General features: G+C 41.4%; 1 protein-coding gene across 3 annotated transcripts in view; it reads right to left on the bottom strand.

Annotated features, from left to right (window-relative positions):
* The window catches only part of stxbp6 (syntaxin binding protein 6 (amisyn)), a 79,702-nt gene that overhangs the window by 15,876 nt on the left and 44,401 nt on the right, over nt 1-19,425 (bottom strand). For all 3 annotated transcript variants that reach the window (XM_088353783.1, XM_088353781.1, XM_088353782.1), the window contains one exon: nt 30-160. In XM_088353783.1, the coding sequence (XP_088209909.1) occupies nt 30-160 (131 nt within the window). The remainder of the gene's footprint in view (nt 1-29; nt 161-19,425) is intronic.

Consider the following 19,425-nt stretch of genomic DNA (forward strand, 5'->3'; position numbering starts at 1 on the left):
AAAAGAGTACACGGAATTTGAAGTCTTACTTTGTGGGCATCGATGCCGTTGACCTGCCGCAGTTGGTCGATGGTCCATTGCGAGCGTTTGCAGAAGGTGGACGATCCTTGAAACTGTTTGACTTTGGTGATGGCCAAATGTACCGGCTTCTTATTGGTCACTGGAAAAGGAATATTTAGAGTGGATCAGAAGTCTGAAGTCATAGACAGAACAAGGAAATTGTCACGATTCACGGGTAGACCCATATGCGATGAATCAGGAAACGAGGCAGATGTGCTCAAGGTTCGTACACCTTTTCATGAACAGATTCAAGCGGTCTTAAGGGACTTTTAAAACCAATTTTTCAAATTATCCAGTACCATTCAGGGGAGAAATTAGGTGTTGAAGGATTTCATACATTTGAATATAAAGTATTTCATACAATTGAATACAAGTTACATTTATTGAGTTTAATGCAAGATATTCACTGACTGGGCTTTAGTTCAATGACAGGTCACGCCTTTCCAAATGCAGAATATTTTGACTAGGGAACTTTGATAACAGGACTCTGATGGAGGACGGCAGACGTTGTTTTAAGAACAAGGCCCTTATGACGCTCGGTGTTGTTTTGAGTGTTCCAGACATCGCGGCGCTCATCTCCAAGATGGTGGAGCCCAGGGGGCTTCGTTGGCGCGCCCAAAGGAGGAGTCGGCACGCCATTGTGCGGGGAGAAGATGGTCAATGAGAAGAGAGCTAGAGGACTTCAGAAGAAGGTTTCCCAGAGACTCCAATAACACTAATTCGGCCGTTTTCGATGGAGTACACTTAGTTAAATTGTTAATGAAATTAAATCTGCCCCCGTGTGGAAATGTCGGCTTTCCTGTTCATCTTTTCCGTCAAGAAACGAGTGCGCATAAATTGTTGGGTGAATGTAGGTTGTGTTTGGTTAATAGAGTCAGATAACTAATTCGAACAATTTGGTAAACAGTGTGAATCATGTTTTTGGTATAGAAACGCGATATTTAATCTTCAGGAATATTTATCAAGGTGTTTGGTAAACACGACAGTAATACGTAGCTTACATTTTAAGTTGAAGGAAATTCTTCCCATTACGCATAGTGTAGTGACCTGTTGAAGTGTCGCATGCACCTGTCTTTTTGGGCGCCACCCACAAGGGGCGCTGATGCTTCTCAGGACAAGATCATACAAACTCATGTCAACTGCAGTTAATAACGAGGAAAGAATAAATGCGATGGCAAAGCGAAGCCACTGAAGAGCGGTGTCCATTTTAAGCAGACTTGTTGAGAAATATGAAATGAAATGATCTGCATTTATATAGCGCTTTTCAAGTCAATGAAGACTTCCCAAAGCGCTTTACAATGTGCTTCACATTTACCCATTCACACACACACTCACACACCAATAGCGGGCGTGCAGCCGTGCAAGGCGCCAACCTGCTTATTGGGGGCATTAGGGGTTCAGAGTCTTGCCCCAGGACACTTCAACATGTAACAGCATTGAACTGCGATCTCTTGATCCCAAATATGGCAACCATTTTAAAGATTAACAAGCACCCAAAATTGAAGCAATCATTAATCCTTCAATGTTTTAAAATCAAATAATTTTACAAGAATTTCGAGCACCTGTACAAACCCTGTGTGCTTTAAAAGAGCTAGTGTTTAAAAGCAAAACCCAGGCGCAAATCAACGTCTAAAAAGAGGAGACGAAAAAAAAATCTAACAAAACAATTAAAGTAATGGAAGCGACCTTCCGGTGTCTGAAATAGTCATTATAAAGAGCAAAAAAAATGGTGGACACTGATTAGGCCCAGGTGAGCATTTCCCAGCCACTTCGCCCAAATTGGTGCCTAAATAAACAACTATCCAAAAATTTTAGGGCAAAAGGGACATGCAACAGAAGCAGCATAGGGTCATTTGCAGCCATGATCAGGCGAAAGAAGCGGCAAAGCGTCCTTTACTGCCGTAACCTGGGACAGAAGCCGAGAAAACGAGGGAAAACAAACAACATAGGGTCCTTCGCCCGTAAATTCAAGGAGCACAAGCAACTGAGGGTCGTTCGCCAGTGAACCAGTGTCCTTTACTGCTAAAACTGTGGAAATATTTTAAAACTTTTTATTCTCTCAGTAAAATGTGAACCTGGAGTGCCACGTCCAATTTCATTGTCACAATATGTTCAACCCATTTTGTAAGAATGATAATAAAGGTGAGCGAGTGAGTTGTCTGTCCCCGTGTGCCCTGCGATTGGCTGGCAACCAGTTCAGGGTGTCCCCTGCCCACTGCCCGGAGATGGCTGGGATGGGCTCCAGCACCCCCGCGACCCTAATGAGGATAAGTGGTACAGCTGATGAGATGAGATAATAAAGGTATATTCCATTCTATTCCATATTCTATTCTAAGCGGCGAAGTGGGAAAATAGCACCTGAGAATCCTTTGCTAGGAAACAAAATAATAAGGTGCAGTTGTCGACACCGATTAGGTGCAAGTGGGGGCTCCCCAGCCAATCCCCTCATTTTGGCGCCCTCTATCGGGGAAATTGTTTGCCCGATCCTGAAGGAAATGTCACAATGCATTGAAACAATTTCAGAGAATAACCCCTATAGTATTAAAATAAAAACTTTTTTTTACTTCTGATCAAAAAAATGAAGAAAAGTAACTGGAAATGTGCACGCAAACACCAAAAGCATCTTTCCCCTCCAAACTGCTGACTCAACGCTTCTCAAACTTTTTATTGGAAGAACTTCTCGGTTTATCTTTCCACCTCCTGTCCTCATTTTGCCCTCCCCTGACAGGATTACGTTCACTTCTTTCCAACGTCCATGCTTGTTTACGATTCACCCAGGCTCTTCTCTGTGACAACCTATTCCTTTTATTGCTTTTATAACCCGGAACGTAGACCTTTAGCTTCCGCCATCTTTTGTGTCGCCTCAGATAAGAGGAAACGTTTGGGGTCATTTTCTCCATTGTTCCCTAGAAGTCCTTTAGATATGATTTAGAAGAATATAGGCAGGGCTCAGTGAGCAAACTCCCCGGTGAGTGAGGGGATGTTTTGGACAGCTGCAGCCAATACGTGAGGTCACGGGAAAGAACAAAGGCTGATGGAAAGACGCGTGACCAAATGGATGAGGGGAACCATATTGTTTTAAAGTGACAGTGTGTATTAATCAGGGTTGGGTAGGGTTACTTTAACGTGATTACTTTCAATGACTTTTGGATGACTCCAATACCAAATATGCTAATAAAAGACAAAATAAACTAAATATGAATAAAATGACTCAATTTTGTGCAGGCTTGGGGAGTAACGGAACACATGGAACGGCAAAAATGATGTTGGCAAGCTGTTTGGATTTATTTTCATTTTGTTTCTGTCGCATTTTGTGTGCGTTTTGCCGGAGATCAAAGAGATCAAAGCCAGGAGAGAAAGCTTTCCACGTGTTGTGAGTCATCATTTTATTCGTATTTAGTTTCTTTTGTCTTTTATGAGCATATTTGGCATTGGAGTCATCCAAAAGTCATTGAAAGTAATCCAGTTAAAGTAACCCTACCCAACCCTGCGAGTCTTTCTTCCCTGTCGCTTACTATTTCTCTTTTTATATCTTGTTTCTCACGTTCTCTCTTTTTTTCTCTCGCTCCCTCCCTTTTTCTCACTCTTTATCTCTCTCTTTCACTCTCTCTGTCTCTTCTTTTTCTCTTTGTTCCTCTTTGTCTCTTTCTCTTTTTTTCTTTTACCTTCTTTTGCTCTCTCTTCCCATTTTCCTTTTCTCTCTCTCTTTTCTCTCTCTCACTCTTGCTTTCCCCTTCTCTCTTCCCCCCTTTTCTTTTCTCTCCTTCTCTTTTCTATTTCTCTTTTGATGTCATTCTTTCTAGTTCTTTCTCAGGGTTGGGTAAGGTTACTTTAACTGCATTACTTTCAATTACTTTTCGATTACTCCAATACCAAATATCCTAATAAAAGATTGATTTTCATTTTGTTTCAGTCGCATTTTAAGTTCGTTTTGCCGGAGATCAAAGCCAGGAGACAAAGCTTACCACGTGTTGTGAGTCGTCATTTGATTCGTATTTAGTTTCTTTTGTTTTTTATTAGCATATTTGGTATTGGAGTCATCCAAAAGTCATTGAAAGTAATCCAGTTAAAGTAACCCTACCCAACCCTGCTGATAATGTAGCTGAAGAATGTGGATTCGAAGAAGACACACTATTGATACCACTTCTCCAAATTCAGAAGTCTGCTTCCATATTTTCTTAAGTGAGCGAGGATGAATTTGAACAAGCAACAAGAAAAAAAAATCTGCTGTTAATACCAGGGACAACCAAAAACAGAATGAGCTGGATACAAACAGCTGGAGTTGATCATAGAGGCTAACTTTTAATGGTTAGCAGGAAAAGCTACTAAAATAATTAGGAGAGCGAAACAGAATTTGTCAAACACTAGGACCCAGAATCACAGACCTAAGCATATGAGTGGCTAAAGAAGGAAACAGAGGGGAAAAAAGTGACGAGCATCATATGCCTAAATCCAGTAACTTGGCAACGTTGCCTTACATGACAAGCTGAGGAAGGCAAGAGACAATGAAGGATGGAGCAGTATTAGCTAACAACGACAATAGTGGCTAGCAGCATGCCACAGCCTGCAGCCAAATGGCTAACATGAGTGACTAAAGAAGAAAGTCGTAGGGGGAAAAGCACCATACACCTGACTCACAGGACTCTTTAACGTTTGCCTTCAGAACCTGCTGTAAAAGGGCAAAGCAAGATTAGCCAATAATCAAAATAACAGCTAGCATAGAGCCAAAGCCTGCAACCAAGTGGCCACAGGAGTGCCTAGAGCCGGGGTAGGGAACCTATGGCTCGGGAGCCATATATGGCTCTTTTCATGAGTACATATGGCTCCGAAATAAAATGTAACTATTGCACATCTCTCTGTGGCGTTCCAAAGTCAAGTGATTTCATCCCGATTTTGGTCCATAGAGAGCCGAAGCAACTTAATGCAGAAGTTCGATAAGAAACCATTTAAACTGATAAATAAAAACACTGGCTTTGATTGGGTGAGCAGTAGAGGTGGGCGGATCCCTGCACACAGCGCAAGGCACTTCCTTCTCTCTCTCTCACCGAAAGTGAATATGACGATATGCTTATCGTTTGCAGTAATTTGTGACATTTTTACAAAAGAACTTTGCATGCACATTGTTTAGAAACCGTTATTAAGGACAAATTTCATGGAAAAAAATGGCCTCAACAATCTTAACTTAAGGTGGAAGACAAATTGTAAATGGCATATTTACATTGATTTGGGACACAGGATTTGGCATTATTATCATTTCATACATTTGATTAAATCATCAAATGACACACAGTGAAATAGCTTTTGTCTAGAGAGTGTTTGGCAGTTTTTTCAGTTTTGTCTGAAAATATATGATGTGGCTCTCTCAATTTCTTTTTAAAACATGTTTTGCTTTTATGGCTCTTTGGGTCAAAAAGGTTCCCTACCCCTGGCCTAGAGTAAGAAAAAGTTGGAAAAACAAGTTAAAAAGTGAAGGACGAAGCAAGCTTAAGTTAAACAGTGCATCTAACAATAACACTAGAGCTAGTGGTGAATCATAACAGGAATCCAAGTGGTCAATATGAGTGGCTAGAGAAAGAAACAGTGGAAACAAACTGGACAATGCCTTCAATACTTGAAAAATGGAGGACAAACATGAGGACTTTTGCAAAGGGTGTTGTGGAACATCATTTCAAGTTTTTAAAAACAAAAATAATTACCGGTATGTTATGAGAAGTCATTCTTGTTTTGGAAAATATTACAAAATAAACAGAACTGTTTTAGTATAGTACTTCGTTTTCAGTTTGGGACAAAAAAACATTCCAGAGGTTGGATCTACAAAATATGTAAAAAGAAACAAGCTTTCAGAGGCTTCCTCAATAATATTCAGAAGCGGTAGTTATACACTCACCAGAGCTCTCTCTAGCAAACAAACACGAGGGAACGAAGATAAGAAAATCAGTTATGTAACAAGGAAAATATGTTAGGAACCACCAAGTTTGTTTTATTGAGTTAAACAGGAAGCCACGTGACACCCGAGAATTGGAAATCCATTTCTCTGAAGGTGGTGAGACTTTTAAATTAAAATCCTGTTCGGTTGACTTTCACACGATGTTCTGGCTGTCTGGAATATGAAACTCAAGTTTAAATGTTCCACTCAAACTTAATCGATCCACGGAGGGGACGATCTGAAACCTGACGGCATAAGTTATCCATCTTAGTGACACGGAGATTTCCTGGTTTATCGCTAGCACGGGGAGCTAGGCTTGAAAATTAGAGGACCAGGCAGTCCGTTTTATATCATTAATGCGGAATAATGTGCTCTTTTTAGCTCTTCATTGTAGCATTTTCCCCATGATACAATGTCAATGATAAATGTTTGTGTGCCAAAAAATAAGTTATGTCTCTAAAATGCCTATATGCAGCCCGACCCGACTTGAGTCGCTGGTATATAAACCCGAACCCGCCTAAACCTGACGGATTAATTTAATTTGATAAACGAGCCTGAAATAAACCCTGAGCTTTAATTCACCGCCAAAGTCATCACGAAGCTATATTTCAGCCGTACGTACTTCAGCACCAAACCGCGTTTCGGCTGAACTACGCAGCTTGGGGCTTTCAAATCAGTGCCTAAATGAACAGTTTGGCGCCGAAGTGCAGCGAACAAGAGAGAGAGATATAGAGAGAGATAGAGAGGGATGGAGAAAGAGAGATAGAGAAAGAGAGAGAGAAAAAGTCAAGTGAAGTCCTTTTTATTTGCATAGCCCTAAATTACGAAGAGTCTCAAAGGGCTTCACAGATCATTACACTGTATTACACAGACTATTTTTCAGAATATTATCATACATTCCCCTGCTCTGGAGCCGACGAAAAGAGTAGGTTATTCATATGCTATAGAGTAGAAGTGAGTTTTAAGCTTAGATTTAAACATTTCCACTGAGGTTGCAGAGAGAGAGAAAGAGAGAGATAAAGAGAGAAAGAGAGACATAGAGAAAGAGAGAAAGAAGAGAAAGAAGAGAAAGAGATTGAGAAAGAGATAGAAAGAAAGAAAGAAGGAGAAAGAGAGAGAAAGAGAAAGAAAGAGAGAGAAAAAGAAAGCGAATGAGAAAGAAAGAAAAAGAAAGAAAGAAAGAAAAAGAAAGAACACACGTGTTTTCCTTGCCTTCGCGATCTTCCGAAGAATTTTTCCGCCGTTTTTTTGTGCCGGAATTATTGCCGTTGTTATCACTTTCTGCATTAAGTTTTGACCTATTACTGACACTGAAGAAATGACCAATTTTGTGTTGATTTTCAACTTATACTAAATATTTTCTGAGGCATACTTAGCCTTCACCTTCCCTCGCCGACAACCACCACAACAATGACGTCATCTCGAAGCAACGAGATCTCGTTGGCCGAGATCGGCGTGCAGACAAAAACTCGATCCGCAAGACCAAAACAACAATGGCGGATCTGCCTTACGAAAAGTTTGGAGTGCGGTAAATCTTTAATCGGGTAAAATTGACAATTTTGTGTCAAAAAAGTTGCGTCCCCAGCAAAAATGATGAGTCTAGGACGCAGGGACGCGGGCAAACCAGAACACTGTACAGTAAGGTTAAACGTAAAACTCTTGATCATCAGAATTTGTCGATGTCTTATGGTGGGGAAAATGCTGTAACGAGAGGCCCTAAAAAAAAAAAGGAGGGACGCGAGACTGTTGAAAATAGGAAGGCGATTAAAGCAAAGAAATCTAATGGTATAACAAACCTCGCAAGCTTTGATTCCATGGTTACCTTTTTGCTCTTTGAAATGCCGTAAGGTGGGGTCGAAAAGCATTGTAAGGTAGGGACGCCACAACCGGGGGGGTCTACTGTTCATATTTTGAGCACTAGCTAGTGACTATCTACCGTATTTTCTGCACTATAAGGCGCACCTGGTTATAGGGCGCTACAATGGGAACGTCGACAAAACAGTCAGATAGTTCAGTCCAACTGATTACCCCCTTAACATTCCCAAAGCTTGCAAAGAAGCAAATACGTGTCTCAGACATGTACGGAAACAGTGTCTGTACGATGTCACTAATCGCTCGAATGCATTGTTCCAAATATCATTCGGAAGGTTAAAGTCTTGGGATTCAAGAAATGCCATTTTATTTTTTGCTGGCAACTGTGTGGACAGCAAAGTAAGAATTTTACTGTGCAGGAAAACGGGGTTCTTTACTGTGCATATGACAATAAACACTTTGAATTGAATGTAGCTTAAAAATAGACTCATCACAGAAACATCAAGAGTATTCTAAAACAAGATATGGGGAAAATATAAAGCCGCATAGCTCACCTAAGTTCTCTTGCAGCCATCACGTTCAAAAATGATAGGTAACCATGGTCTTCTTACAACCGTGAGTGTAGTAAATCCAGGAGAGTAAAATATTTACAAATACAGAAAAGTAAAAAATGTTTCCTCTATGCCGTAGTGCAACCCAACGTGTGATTCACATTCATCTTTTTCGGCCAATTGCAGGCTTTGTTTCGCCCCTTTAGCCTATGCCAACCCGCGGCTCTCGAGCCACATGCGGCTCTTGAACTAGTTTCATGCGGCTCTTTAGGAGCTGTTATAAACTTGTTTAATGCGGCTCTTTCGAAGCTGTAACATGACATGCATCAAGAATGTTTAGCCGGCACTGTAATTTGCCTTCCCTACAGCTAGATGGCACTCCGACAATGAATGTCTGTTTTAGTGACGTAAAACGAGCGACGAGAAAATATTTGTTTGACAAAATGTATTGTAGTCAATTTATGTGAAATTACCTCTTGAAATGGCAGGTAAAAAGGCAGAGCCAAACTAAAATATGAAGAAGAACACAGGACGTTTTTGCCAGAATGGGATAGTTTATATTATTTTATTGAACGTAATGGCAAGCCTATCTGCCTTATACGTAACGCGGCATTAGCACATTCAAAGCTTCAAATCTTCAGCGTCAATTCAGCTCACTCCACCCTAACATCGAACAGGAATTTCCAAAAGGGACTGAACTTAGTAAGAAAAAGTTGTTGACTACGAAAAGCAAAGCAGAAAAACAGTTGCATTTCTTTCAAAAAAATTATGAAACACTCTGAGACCGTAACGCTTGCTTCGTATCAGTTAGCTTGGAACATAGCACGGGCTAAAAAGCTATACAACGAAAGAGAATTCATTAAAAATGCGTCATTGACGCCTTTGAAATCTTGGCTCCTGTAGACAACAAACTAAAACAGAGCAAATCAGATGTTCAACTGTCTCGCCACAGTACGGAACGAAGAATATCCGATATTAATGCAGCTGTTGAATAACAGTTGCACACTGACCTGCAAACAAACTAACTGCAAGAGCTACGGATGGAGCGCCAGCCATCATCGGATCAATGAACGGGCTTGTGGGACTGTACGAAGCTGATCAAACATTTCCAGACTTTTGGGATTTCCTCTGCATCATCCACAGGGAGCAACTCGTGTCTAAATCACTCAAATTTGACAACGTCATGAAACCTGTGATGGAAATCGTCAACTTCATCTGCACACATGCGCTTAACCGGAGGATATTCAGGAATATCATCGCTGAACCGGACCAAGGACTTCCAGGTGACCTGCCGCTGCACTGCACTGTGAGGTGGCTGTCAAAAAGCCAGGTACTATCTCGCTTCTTTGAGCTTTTGGATCCAGTGAAACTGTTCATGGAAGAGAAGGACAAGGACTATCCCAAGCTCTCAGACCTCAAGTCGATAATGGATCTGGAACAGTGCTCACAATGTTAACTGTTGAAAATTATTGATATTATCATGTTGGTGTGGTTATTTTCATCAGATCTAGTCGAGTAGAGATTTTTGTATGCGTGCGTACATGATTAAAAGATGTTTATGTGTATAATGTGGCATTTTTAGTAACAAAGAAAAAAAATAATCAACTCGCCCCCGTTAACAACTATGATGTGGCTCTTTGTAGTAACACAGACGAAAAATTGGCTCTTAGTCGCTGAATGGTTGGCCACCCCTGCTGTAAATGATAAAAAGGATCCGCCCCCTTTACCTCCGAATAACTTTAGCCAATAGTGACTGATTCAAATGATGATTGACACATTGGTTAGGAAATGAAACGCCGGTATATAAATCCCAGCATTCACCGCGGACGACTTCGCCTTCGGGGGAAAATCTAGTCAGCGGCTGCTTGCCTTAGTTGCAAGACTTTGCCACTTAATATTGATCAATATATAAGGCGCACTGTATTATAAGGCACATGGTCAGCTTTTGAAAAAAATAAAGGCTTTTAAGTGCGCTTTATAGTGCGGGAAATACAGTAATTTAGTTTGCCGACAGTAAGGATAAACGTAACACTCTTGGTTATCAGAATTTGTCTATGTCTTATGGTGGGGGAAATGCTGTAACGAGAGGCCAAAAAAAAACCCAAAGTAGGGATGCCTTAACCCGGGCATCTACTGAATACATTTCATTCGCTAGCTATCCGATAGATCTAGCCTCCAGTGAGTTCAAAAGGTAAAGCTACGCGTTTCCTTTTCAAAACACTGCCGTATTTCACTTGTTTTCTTACAGATGTCCTCAAAGCCGATCGGGTTCTTGGATCTTTCTGCGGTTGTGCAATCCTAATCCCGTTAAAACTCTCGGTATTAACCGCGGAGACGACCTCCGCCGGACCTTGTTTAAGGCAGAACAGCTGGGTGAAGGAAATGAGGTCTTGAGACAGGTCTGAAATGTTTTGATACATCATATGTTTTCCCTTTCAAAGGCCGGCGTTCCCATCGCCGTGAGATACGACGAAAATCTTGTGCCATAAAGGGAAAGAATTATGATTTTTAATAGAAGAAGTTGACATCATCCTGTAAACTTCCAGGAACGTACTGTACCTTGTTTGGAACAATCCCTGTTTATTTTATGTTTACTTAGGCATGACACTTCTTGCATGGAACACTCTCCAGAGCACAGGTGTCAAACAGGAGGCCCGCGGGCCATATCAGGCCCGCTAAGGTATGGAGTCGGGCCCGCGAGACAACATTCAGAGAAGCGCAAGAGAAAAACAAGCTGCAGGTTGAAATATGTCAACTTGATGTTGCCAAAGCCAGGTGCCTTGAACAAAGACACTCTACTGGTATTTATTTCTCTCTCTCTCTCTCTCTCTCTCTCTCTCTCTCTCTCTTCCACCCCTTTTTTCCCACTCTGTCTCTGTCTCTTTCACTCTCTGTGTCTCTCTTTTTCCCTTCCTTTGTTGCTCTTTGTCTCTTTCCCTCTCTGTGTCTTTTTGACTTATTTTGCTCTAACTACTTTTTTTCCTTTTTCTCTGTTTTCTCTTTCTCTCTTCCTACCCTTTGCACTTTCTTTTCTCTCCTTCTGTATTTCTATTTCTCTTTGGATTTCTTTCTTCCTCTCCCTTTCTTTGCCCCTCTCCCACGACTTCTCTTTTTATCTCTTTTGTTTCTCACGCTCTTTCCCTCTCTCTCTTTTTTTGTCCCACCCTCTCTCCTTTTCCCTCCATCTTTCCCTTATTTCTTTATCTCTCTTTTTCCTATGTACGATCGAAAACACAAAATGTACGTAATTCACCGCTTTTGACCATCAGTAACAGTAATTGCCCTGTAACACCGGAAAAATGATTGGTCAGATTATCGTGTTACTTAAAAAAATAACACACATTGTAGATAACGCCGTTATTCCCAATACTGGTCATGACACACAGCTTTGGAGCAGCTGACCGATCTTAAATCATCCATTCAACCATCTGCTTTTAATCAGATTTCAAACAACAGCGGGAAGAACTTTGGACTTGTTTTAGGCCCGCGATTGATGTGCAATGACACCGGATAGGCCAACAATCTTCATCCGTCGTCTTGTCAAACGCCATGGACCCGCATGTTGATATTTGACAAAAAGAAAAGAGGTTTTTGCTCTATTAGGAGCAGAACTACCATTTCTTCCTTCAGTGAGTTATATCTGAAGATCACAGGCACAGAGAAGATCATTCTAAGGGGCTTAAAAGGCTGTGCTACACAATTTGTTCCTGTACGTAGTCTGCGCTCGGAAAATGCCAGTCTACTTGTGACTCCGAGAGCCAAGAAGTCTGCAGGCTCGAGAGCGTTCTCCATCCGGGCCCCGGTGCTATGGAATGTCCTGCCTCCGGAGATAAGATCTGCAACCTCAATGGTTTTTAAATCAAGGCTTAAGACACACTTCTATTCCAAAGCTTATGATTGATGCCCACCTCATATTCTGTATTGTCCTGTCTTTTTCCGATTGCCTGCCTGGCTGATACGAAGGAGAAGGACGATTTGAGATGAGTCAGCGGACCAGCGTTTGACCTGAAGCATGTGAACGCCTGCATGGACCGGCTGGCAGAGATGGGAAACTGCGTCGTGGCCGTCATAGAATTTCTGGACTAGTTTACAGGCTGGGGGCGTCGCTGCTGTCATGCACTTTCTGGACAAATTTTCAACATGTTACTATGTTTGTGTACTGTAATGCTAAATGTAATTCACCCTGGTAATCCTGAAAGGGGGATACCACTTGTGAGGTCCCTTCTCAAAGTTTCTCTTTCTCCTCACTCTGAAGTTTTGAGTTGTTCCTTGCCCGCGTGTTGGTTTAAGATCAGGTCATTGTAATCCTGTGCAGTCCTTTGAGACATTTTTATGATTAAGGGCTATATAAATAAATTTGACTTGACTTGAAATTTGATTTGACTATTTATGAGTCCACCATGAAGGTTTAAAGGTTAGACAGGATGTGGACCGGCACGGTGACATCTATGCACCTGCAGGAGGGGATGTCAAGGAACAGCGTGGAGAGGGCCCACTGCTGAGACCCCACTGTTATGCTGCTAGGACTTCCTATGTCAAACGGTGGGCGGGCTCGGCTTTGGTATTTCAGACTTAGGGCAAGGATGAACGCCCCCACGAGTGATTCGTGGAGAATTTGTGAGTTAGTGCAATACGATACTGTATTTTGTTGTACTGTATAAGCTACTGGTCTAAAGTCTTGCAGTGATGTTCAAGAAAGAAGTAAAAATGTGATAACCATGGAAATGAAGCTTGGGATAAGAAATATGAAGAAGACACACGCAACATTACCCTCCCTGAGAAAACCCATCAACAATCAGGACTATTACTAAAAATGAGAAGTCATTTTAATCTAAGTAAGGAAATCTTCTATGCCATGGAATCTATGGCATGACAAGCCTTCAAGACAACATTTCAAAATCACTTTTATTTTAATCACCCCTCCCTCCTCTTCTGCGTCCACCCAGCCACTCCACTGTACCAGCTCAAGTCACATTACACCAAAGTTAAATTAAATGTATTTTTTCCTTGAAACATACATTATCTTTTAATCATGTACTGTATTTCTTTGCTACCCATCACTGTGTCCTTTGCAAGCAGAGTGCATCATGGGTTGAAAAATACTGTGGGACCCATTATCCACGATCGCATACTGCTGCCAATGATGGCCAACAAAACACATTTATGACAGCCGTTTTCGCCTTACTGTACCCCCAAAAGTGAACTGCACTTGTGCAACCCTAATTCATTATCCCCAATCCCATATTGCTGCGAAAGGGACTGGCAGAAAGCACTTTTGTCAAAAGGCGTGCTTCCACTTAAAATGAAAAGCAATCCATTATTCCCCTATCGAGTATTGCTGAGAGCAAGGGCCAGAAGAGTTAACCAGCTCCCCCGCCTCGACTGAATCGGGCCGCTGAAGTGTGCCATTGTGCCCTGCCATATTGAACAGCACCGTCTTAGCCATAATCCATTATTCCCGGTCAAATATCACAGAGCAGCGGCAGAGAAAGCAAATTTGTGTAATTTGTGGCGGCTCTTTATTTCCCGTTTTCTACAGATAAAACGAACAGCTCCCATTAATGATCCATTATTCCCGGTCAACTACTGCTGCGAGTGGGTCCTAGCAAAGTACTTGTTAAAAACTAGGGACTACTTTGCGGATTTTTTTACATATCACAGGGGCTCCTGTCCCCATTAACTACAGTGAGAGGATTACAGTACACATGCAGTACATATACCATATTTTCTGGACTGTAAGGCACATTGATTTCATCATGTTGAGGTTTTTGAGTTTTTCCTTGCCCTCATGTAGGTTTTAGATCAGGGGATGGCTTCATAGTTGTCTGTGGTTTGCAATAAGCTGTGGTCTGTGCAGCCCTTTGAGACTATTTGTGATTAAGGGCATCACAAAGGAACATGACTTGACTGGAGGTTTTTGAGTTTTCCCTTGCCCTCATGTCGGTTTTGGATCAGGGGATGGTGTCATAATAGTATGTGGTTTGCAATAATCTGTGGTCTGTGCAGCCCTTTGAGACTCTTTGCGATTAAGGGCGTCACAAATAAACATGACTGGACTTAAAAAACGCAAATTGGCTAGAAATTTGTAACTGCACCTTTTACACCGAAAAATACGGTGCATATGATTGGAAACGCATAGTATTCATATGTGTTCATTACTACACAATGATATACTACCACATTTGAGCAGGATCAATCAATATAAATGATCACAGACCGAAACGAAAAACATTGTATGCAATGGGATTGAATCCAGGTTGCGGCGGTGAGAGCGCCAGACACAAGACCACCAGTGATACAGATAACATACGAGAAGGTATTATCATTTACTATAAATTACTATTGTACTATTTTAGGATTCATTAGATACTCTTAAGAAGTTCTTACCCTAGTTTACTTTTTTTGCATTTATTTATATCTTGTTAGAAATTTTAATATGTGGAATTTTGAAATGTATTAGCTCGAGGGAGGGGAGTAGAAGAAAATCAGGGACGTTCTTTTTGCAGTTTTAGGAGTGTTCAGAATGATTGAGGTTATCTCATTTTAGGCTTTTATGTCTAACTTCCCGTCGCACAAAAGCAACGGAAGAATGATATCATCGATTCATATCACTCGCACAATTCCCAGCTGCTTTTCCTGCCAGATGGAAAAGCGCTAACACGGCGAACAAATGAAACTTCCTGTGCGTGTGCGATCCATCATGGCAGAAGAAGCAATCGGGGCTTTGTAATGGCACCGTTTTGATAAATGCGTCTGGTATATGGGATGGTGACATGCCCGCCGAACGCATTTTTTTTTGGTTTGTGCTATCTCCTTGAAATGATAGTGTTTGTGTTAGCATCTTTTACAGTATTCCCTTGCCGTTTCACCGTTTGTCTGTGTGTCCTGGTGCATCACAAAACTCCACTTACGTACTTTGCAGAATTATAGTGTCACTTTAAAAGTGCCTTCATACCTCATGTGCGGTCCGGTCCCCCTTCTCGAGGTTTTTCTCTTTTTCCTTGCCCTCATGTAGGTTTTAGATCAGGGGATGGTGTCATAATAGTCTGTGGTTTGCATTAATCTGTGGTCTCTGCAGCGCTCTCTCTCTCTTTTTCACCCCTCCCCTCCCACTCTGTCTCTGTCTCTCTCTCTTCCTTTGTTTCTCTCTGTGTCTTTTAACCTCTTTTGCTCTAACTTCCTTCTTCTCCTTTTCTCTTTCTCTCTTTATACCCTTTGCACTTTCATTTCTCTTTTCTCTCCTTCTATTTCTCTTTGGATTTCTTTCTTCCTCTCCCTTTCTTTTCCCCCTCTCTCACGAATTTTTATCTTTTGTTTCTCACGCTATCTCCCTCTCTTTCTTTTTGTTTCCTTGTTCTCTCCTTTTCCCTCCCTCTTTGTCTTATTTCTTTATCTCTTTTTCTTTCTCTTTAATCTACTAGTTACTAATTCATACCTGTCAATCTGTACGTTTTTGCCGTACAAAGTACGTTTATGATGCATTTTAAGACGTGTACGACATACGAGAAAATATGTACGGAAAAACGCAAAATTGTCAATGATGGGTACCATCCGGTATACACCGACTATCACCAAACGGCAAATCAATCAAGTCAAACGAGTTCGAGTTGTGTAGTGAAAGGAAGTCCGTCTTTTTTTAGAGAGCCGGCTTTTTTGGCTCAACTCATTCAAGAGAGCCGGCTCTCAAACGACTCACTTGCTTTGATGATTGATATTACGAATGATGTTGTATCAAGAAGTTAAGAAAAAAAGGAAGTATAAAAGGAGAAAATGAAAAAAAAAAGACAGGTTTGTGGTTATCCCTTTAATCGGTATATTACCAACAATAATTTGAAGCAGAAAATGAATTCATAATTTGATGATTAAAACTGAATGAATATATAGATTTATATTATATATTTGTGACCCATAGATCTCTGTTGGGACCCATAGATTTTTGAGCGTGCGAGTCCCCGGGACCCATCACTTTTCAGAGGTAAAATGAACACTGTATATAGTACTTTTAAATTACCGTATTTTCCGCACTATAAGGCGCACCTAAAAGCTTTTATTTTTTTCAAAAGCTGACCATGCGCCTTATAATACAGTGCGCCTTATTTATGGATCAATTTTAAAATTGCAAAGTCTTGCAACTAACTTGCAGCCGCCGACTAGATTTTCCCCCGAACGCCAAGTCGTCCGCGGTGTATGCTGGGATTTATTTACCGGCGTTTCATTGGCTAACCAATGTGTCAATCATCATTTGAATGGATCACTATTGGCTAAAGTTATTCGAAGGTCAAGGGGAGGATCCTTTTAATCATTTACAGGCTGGCATTGGCTTGAACGGCAAAACAAAGCCTGCTATTGGCCAAAAAAGACGTGTCAATCATCATTTGAATCGATCACTATTAGCTAAAGTTATTCGGAGGTCAAGGGGCGGATCCTTTTTATCATTTACAGGCTGGCATTGGCTTGAACGGCAAAACAAAGCCTGCAATTGGCCGAAAAAGATGAATGCGTATAGCACGTGGCTGACGGCATACAGAAAGCATTTTTTTACTATTTTGTATTTGTAAATATTTTATTCTCCTGGATTTACTAAACTCACGGATATAAGAGGACCACGGCTGCACATTATTAAGAACACAACGACTTCGGTGAGCTACTCCGGCTATATATATTATCCCTGTATCTTGTTTCAGACTGAACTCGATGTTTCTGTGATAAGCGGTGCAGATAATGGATGGAATGGAGTGTCTATTTTTAAATTAAACTCAATTCCAAGTGTTTATTGTCATATATACAGTAAAGTTGCGAGCGAAAAAGAAAATGGAAACTAAGGAATGGTTGGCATTTCTTGAATCCCAAGACTTTAACCTTCCGAATGATGGAACGATGCATTTGAGTGACAGCGTACGGACACCGCATCCGCACGTGTTCTTGACACGTATTTGCGTCTTTGCAAGCTTTCGGAATGTTAAGGGGGTAATAAGTTGGACTGAACTATCTGACTGTTTTGTCCACGTTCCCATTGTAGCGCCGTATAATCCAGTGCGTCTTATGTATGTCAAAAATAGGACCAAAAACTATTTTTTCGGGGTGCGCCCTATAACCCGGTGCGCCTTATAGTGCGGAAAATACGGTACATTTCACCCTTTACAAAAGAACGCTACCTTCCATTGGTAAATCATTGTACAAATTTAGTCAGGTATCCCTCATTTCTTCAATAGGAACATGACGAAAATTCACGGTGGACCCTGCGAAAGGTGAAAGCGAGGAAGCATATGGTGTTTTTGATTGCTTGGTCTCGCTACTCGGCAGGCGGCTACTTAGCCTCGGCTAGTGTTTTCCACACAGAGGAGAACTCCAGCTGCTCCTCCGGGTGACCTTCATCACCATTAATATGCATGTCAGTTACACCTTGAATATACCGGCATGAAGGTTGATGACGATCCTTTTTCCTTTAAATGCATTTATTTTTTTAGACTCTATTGTGACCCCTAGTAATGTAAAAATACTTCATTTCAATTGAACACTCATGGTTTAAATCAAAGGGGTCAAAGAGGCGGCCCGCGGGCCAGATCAGGCCCGCTAAGGGATTGAATCCGGCCTGCGAGACAACACTCAAAGAAGCGCAAGAGAAAAACAAGCTACAGGTTGAAATATGTCAACTTGATGTTGCCAAAGAAAAGTGCCCCGAAAAAAGACACTGTACTCGTCTCTCTCTCTCTCTATTTATTTATTTCCTTCATACTCCTTTTCTCTCTCTCTCTCTCTTTCTCTCTATCTCCCAACCCTTTACTCCCACTCTCTGTCTCCGTCTCTTTCACTCTCCGTGTCTCTCTTTTTCTCTTCCTTTGTTGCTCTTCGTCTATTTCTCTCTCTGTGTCTCTCTACGTCTCTCTCTCACTATGTCTCTCTCTCTACGTCTCTCTCTCTACGTCTCTCTCTCTACGTCTCTCTCTCTACGTCTCTCTCTCTACGTCTCTCTCTCTACATCTCTCTCTCTACATCTCTCTCTCTATGTCTCTCTCTCTCTCATCCTTTTCCCCCCACTCTCTGTCTCTTTCACTCTCTGTGTCTTTTAACCTCTTTTGCTCTAACTTTATTTTTCCTTTTCTCTCTTTTCTTTCTCTCTATACCCTTCGCGCTTTCTTGTCTCTTTTCTCTCCTTCTGTCTTTCTATTTCTCTTTGGATTTCTTTCTTCCTCTCCCCCCCCCCTCTCTCACAACTTTTTATCTTTTGTTTCTCACACTCTCTCCCTCTCTTTTTCTTTCTTTGTCCCACCCTCTCTCCTTTTCCCTCCATCTTTCTCTTTTTTTATCTCTTTCTCTTGAATCTACTAGTCCGGCCCCCGACAGAATGTTTGTTCTATCGTGTGGCCCCCGAGTTAAAATGAGTCTGACACCCCTGGTTTAAGTAATGAGCAAAACCCCGTGTATATAATCATAAACAAGATTTTGGGGTTTAGAAATGTCAGTTTTGTGAAGATAGCTTGTCCCTGTGGTGCTTTTAGCACGCAACAGCCACTTTACACACAGAACTGAGTCCAAATGTGACGCTCCAGAGATTCAGGCACTTTTTTCACTGTTTCCGTCTCTAGCCACATATGTTAGCCTCTTGGCTGCTGGCGGCTCACTGATCAAGCATGTGATAATTGACAAGCCCCATTGTTCAGACATCATCAATTTTATTTCTATCTATCTGCCTTAGTCATATCTCTTAAGAGGGGTGACCAATTTTATTTGTCAGACGTTTTCTTCTCTAGTCACTTACATTGCTGCTAACCACTATTGTTATTGCTAGTAGCTCCTGCCTTGTACTTCAGTGTCACTAGCCTTCCACAGCGGGTCATGCAAGCAGACGTCGATAGCAGTCGCGATTCCTGCATTCATTTTTTAAAATTGTTTTCTTCTCTAGCCACTCATGTTAGAAACGTGGCAAGTATTGGCTTGCTGCTAGCCACTTGTTATTCCCTTAGTGTAACTCAATTTCCACAGCTGATCATGCAGGTGAAAAGAGTTCCATGATCTGACAATTCCCATTTTTTTCCACTGTTTTGTTCATTAGCCACTCATGTTGGCCACTTGGCT

The sequence above is a fragment of the Urocampus carinirostris genome, chromosome 15 (genome assembly GCF_059441175.1).
Source record: "Urocampus carinirostris isolate Australia breed hairy pipefish chromosome 15, RoL_Ucar_1.0, whole genome shotgun sequence".
NCBI classification, from domain to species: Eukaryota; Metazoa; Chordata; class Actinopteri; order Syngnathiformes; family Syngnathidae; genus Urocampus; species Urocampus carinirostris.